General features: G+C 41.4%; 1 protein-coding gene across 1 annotated transcript; it reads right to left on the bottom strand.

Annotated features, from left to right (window-relative positions):
* Window positions 1-4,564: 4,564 nt before the first annotated feature.
* On the bottom strand, window positions 4,565-5,008 carry LOC143591193 (uncharacterized). Its single transcript, XM_077071475.1, has one exon. The coding sequence runs from the start codon at window positions 5,006-5,008 to the stop codon at window positions 4,565-4,567; it is 444 nt and encodes a 147-aa protein (XP_076927590.1).
* Window positions 5,009-5,298: the final 290 nt, after the last annotated feature.

The raw sequence follows: 5,298 nt of genomic DNA on the forward strand, positions 1-5,298 counted from the left end.
TTCAAAGTTGAAATTCTTCAAGGGAACACCCAGCACAAGCCCATTCTTGACAATGTAGTTCATTTTCCGAAGATGAATATGCCCCATTCTCCTATGCCATAACTCGGACTCCGATTCAGTTGCTTTTGACAGAAGACAAGATTCCTCTGTTGCCATTTCAGTCGACCTCATGTCCATTATATACGTATTCTTTTCTCTTGGAGCCTTCATAACTATCCAATCCTCTGGTATCTTGAAACCAGGATATAGCACGATTGCCTCATTCTTGGTAAAATGTACAGTGTAATCTTTGTCACAGATCTGCAAAACACTCAGCAGATTGTGCTTCAGTTCTTCAACAAAATTTACTTTCTCTAACGTCATCTTTCCGTTAGTCACCGTCCCAATTCCAGTGATCCTTCCACCGCTCTCTCCAGCGAAACTCACTCTTCCTCCCTGAACAGGTTTCCATTCGTGTAACAAACTCTTTTTACCCGTCATGTGCCGGGAACAGCCGCTATCCACAACCCATTGATTGTTTGCAGCCCTGTTCAACTGTTCCTGCACGATTAAAGCAGATGATTAAAATCTGGGGACCCAAGACCTATTGGTCTTGGGTCGATACATCCCGTACCTTGGCTGTCCAAAGTTAGTATCAGAATAATTTCTGTAAGTCCTAAAAGGATACCTTCTTGGAGATTGACTATGAGGCCATCCAAACCTTCGTGGATTAAATGAATTATTACTTAAGGTTTGGTTGTTAGCAGTGAAAAACTGAGATCTTTTTCTTTGGAAACCTGAATTAGTCCAATTTCTGAACTTTGATGAGTTTTCAGTTTTACCACTATTGTAGTTACTGTTAGTTCTGTTTTCAGTTTTTGAAGGCCTCACCCCTCTGAATCTCTGCTTCAGAGGGCAATCAGCAATTATGTGTCCTAATTGATTACATCTGAAACAACTCCTGTGTTCAACTTTCTTTTCAATAGTTGTTTTAAATGATGAGGCTGCATTACTGCCCGTTTGTCTCACATATGGTGGGACATACGGGTTTAGTGGAGATTTCTTTTCAGTTGTTTTATGTTTCTCTCCACTTTTTGGTAACACTGCCTTTTCTTTTGTCTCACTCGACTCGGATGACTTATCCGAGTTTGATGAGACAGGACTAGGAACAGAAATCTTCACATTAGACACAGGCTTACTCGTTTCGCCTTTACTAACTTCTGGATCTTTAATAGTTACCTTAACCGGAACTGTCTGACTATAATCAACATCAACAGATTTCTGATTACTAGGATCATAAGTGTAATTATGATTGTACGGTGGTGGAACTTCATGATAACCAATTCCTCCCCTTTTAACTGGGGAACCTTGATCACTAACGAGGTGATCAAGTATAGCGGTGGAATTTCTGAATTTCTCAAGTTTCCTGTTTAGTTCCACCACTTTCACCTGGTGATCAGCTATCTGTTTATCCCTTTCAGCTATTAGTTTGGTTTTCTCTTCTAACACTTCATAGCTAAGATCAATTACCTGAATTTTTTCAGCTAGATTTGCTTTTAGACTCCTAATATCTTTTTCACTAGCTTTTATTTTTACCTTGTAACTATATTCTCTAGCTTTAGTGAAATGATGATCTTCTTTTACGGTTTTAAATTGAGCATCCAAACTAACATACTGATCAGTTATAGTTGTCAATTGTTCAGACAGATTTTCACACTTAGTACAAGGGAGTTTGGTACTTACCTCGGTGAGCTGGTCTTTCACATCTGCCATGTAAGCTTCATTTTGAGCTTCTGCCATGTAAGCTTCACTTTCGCCAGTCACTTTCTCAGTATCTGCAGTTTCGATGTTCGCCAAATTGGCCTGTTCGAAGACTTCTTCAACATGCAGATTCCAGTTATACTCCCCATTCTGTCTGGATATCATGGCTCTATTATCATTACCACCCCCACTCTGTTGTGTAGACCTGTTTTGAATGCGTTCTACACGTTCATTTGTGCACTCCTTCGCAAAATGGCCATTCTGTTGACAGTTGTAACACCTGACCTTCGACTTATCGAAACCCGGTCTCTCACCAACAAACTTCCTACCTGTCTTCTTCATAAACCTCTTAACCCTTCTCACAATCATCGCCATCTGCCACTGCAGATCCATCTCTTTCAGATCATCAGCATCGATCTGATCATAATATTCATCCAATGTTGCAGGATCAACAATCTTACCCTGAATGTAATTTTCATATGAAGCAATGAAAGATGCATAGAGAGCAAACTGCTGTTCAGCAGATTTAACACTCATGGGCATCTTCGAGTAGTTGTTGTTTGAAACACCTGGGGAAAAACTTCCCTTGGTCGCTTGAGGTTTAGAAGCATTTGATCCTCCAGCTACAAAGCACACATCACCATTCATGTTGAGAGATACATGACCTTCATGTGTTGAGTTAGCGCCCGACTCTCCCTTTGAGTAGTAAGCAGACGAATCAGACTTCGAACTTGAACTTGAGTTAACCTTTGCACCATACATTCCTGGATCTTGAACCTGATCAGTAGGTGTCTCTTTTCGAACCATGTTTAGTTCAAAAGTTCGTAGCTTGTTAACTGCTGTTTCCAGGTCATAGTCGGCAAAGTCTTTGTCTTCTCTCATCAACACAGTGTATATCTCCCATTTCGGTGGGAGAGCATCAAGAAGCTTTTCAACAATTTCATCTTCTTTGTAAGTAATGGAGTAGTTGTTGAGTTCGGTCATCAGATGATAATATCTAGTAATGATATCATCAAGTGATTCAATCTTCAAGTACTTGAATACCAAGAATTGTGTTTTAAGTAGTTTAATCTTTGAAGCACGAATTCCCACATTACCCTCAAAACGGTTTTCAAGTGCTTCCCAAAGCTCTCTAGCAGTTTTATACTTTCTGAAGGTGTGAAGAATCTCTTGTGGAAGAGCCATAGTAATCGCTGCATGAGCTTTGCTCTCAGCCTCATACATTTTCTTTTCTTCTTCTTCCATCTCTTTGTATTTCTTGATCTGATCACGACCCTCATACTCAGCAGTTGGTGGAATGTACCCATCTTGAATGCACACCCACATTTTAGCATCTTGGTACTTGACATATTGTTCAAACCTATCCTTCCACGCAACATAATCGGTTTTCTTAAGCATCTTCGGTGCCTTTGTAGCTGAACCCGCTTCCACTTCCATCTTCACCAGTTCCGTAATATTTATTGAAGTCATCTTTCACGAAACACAAAGAAACCCGAAAAAATAAAAATTTTAATTTTAACAGTACTGTAGGCGAAGTTGTGGATAACTTCGCTTAAGTCTGAACTTCGCTGATTATGAACTTCGCTTCCTTTTTAAATTCGCCTGATTCGGCGAAGTTGTAGATAACTTTGCTTAAGGTAAGCGAACTTGTGAGGTGGGCGAAGTTGTGGGTAACTTCGCTTGAGATAAGCGAACTTGAGAAGGTAGGCGAAGTTGTGGATAACTTCGCTTAACCTTATATCTTTGCCAAAACCCTACGAACAGTGACGGCAACTTCGCCTGATGAACACGAAGTTTTTGCAGGTTTGATTTCTGGATTTTACGAGGTTTGTGAAGGTGTAATGGGTTGTTTATGATGGTAGGAGGTGAGTATAACACAAAAACTCGATAAACACGTCCCGCGAATAGTCGAAAGGAACGATTTCTACACCCGCGTGATAATCCCGAACTACACAATCGAGCAAAAGCTCTGATACCAATTGTAGGTTCCCAGCCGGATCTACACGAGATATCTCGTTCTACGTAGGTGCGGAATCCCTACGTAAGACGTTACGAGCGTAGAAGACGATACGAGTTAACACGATCGAACACACGTTACAATAAACAAATACTCGTTATATTGCAACCTTAAACACGTGATATCAATCACTGATTACAGGACTCGTAAACACGTAAACTAATAAACTGACTGAAATATAATAAAAACATAAGCCGTAACTTATGTTTATATAATCACGACAACTTCGCCTGGCATGTTCAGGCGAAGTTGTCCCTAACTTCGATTAGTTCACAAGTTCGCCTGTATCAGCGAACTTGTGAGCTAACTTCGCTTACATACAAAAACACAAATCTAACAAACTCGATTATAGACACTTGACACTGAACTACTGACATCATGCACCTACAGGGTCCCATTGTCACTTAGCAATTCTTGTGGAAGACCAAACCGGCAAATGATGAATTCCCACAGGAATTTCTTCACGCTTGATGCCGTTATCGATGCAACCGATTTGGCTTCCACCCATTTGGTGAAGTAATCAATGGCCACTATCAAAAACTTGACCCGTCCAGGGGCTTCCGGGAATGGTCCCATAATGTCTATACCCCATTTCTGAAACGGCCAGGCAGATGTTACCGGGATCAATTCGTTTTTTGGACGCAGGGTGTTGGGAGCATGGCGCTGCCAAGAATCACACTTTTTGATTTCCTGCACAGCGTCCAAATGCATCCCAGGCCAGTAGTACCTTGCGTTCATGATCTTCGCAACTGACATTCTCGGACCCGCGTGCAATCCGCAAATGCCTTCGTGAATCTCACGGATTAGTTAATTTGCATCTTCCGCGTCTACACAACGTAACAGCGGACCGAGGAATGATCTCCAGTACAAAATGCCATCGTTCAACTGGTAATTCAGAGCTTTGTGCTTGATCTTCCGAGCCTCAGATTTTCCTGCTGCGAGAATTCCGAAAGATAAGTAAGCTTTGATCGGTGTCATCCATGATTCAACACCCGTTTGAATTACCAAAACTTGATTTTGAGGGACAGACGGGTGGTCCAAGACTTCGACACGAATGTCTTTAGCAAAGTGTTCGAAATTTATCAAAGCTAGTTTGCTAAGAGCATCCGCAGACTTGTTCTCGCTCCTTTTGATGTGGAAAATGTTGAAGGAGGAGAATTGTCGGATTAAGTCCTTTGCTTGCGAGAGATAAGAAGGCATATTGTCGTTTTTTGCTTCATATGTTCCGTTTATCTGTCCCGCAATCAGCATGGAATCCACTCGCGCTTCCAAATGTTTCACTCTGAGTTTTTAGCAATCCGCAAGCCTGCCAAGAAAGCTTCGTATTCTGCCTCGTTATTAGTATTTTTGAAGTCTAATTTTATTGCATAAGTAAACTCATTGCATTCGGGGTTGACTAGCTTTAGGCCCGCGCCCCAACCTTCACTACTTGAAGCTCCATCTGTGAACAACAACCAAACTTGTCCTTGTTCCGGAGATGCTTGGGGTTGTTGCTCGATTAAACACTCTTTCTCTTTGTGTTGCGGAACCTCAGTAACAAA

Source organism: Bidens hawaiensis, unplaced genomic scaffold (genome assembly GCF_021521415.1).
Source record: "Bidens hawaiensis isolate Kalapana, Puna unplaced genomic scaffold, B.hawaiensis_p1.1 tig00039454_1, whole genome shotgun sequence".
In the NCBI taxonomy this organism is placed as follows: Eukaryota; Viridiplantae; Streptophyta; class Magnoliopsida; order Asterales; family Asteraceae; genus Bidens; species Bidens hawaiensis.

What these genes read in the sequence shown, in the direction of transcription:
- LOC143591193 (XM_077071475.1), bottom strand. Translation starts at nt 5,008, where the DNA reads ATGCTGATTGCGGGACAGATAAACGGAACATATGAAGCAAAAAACGAC.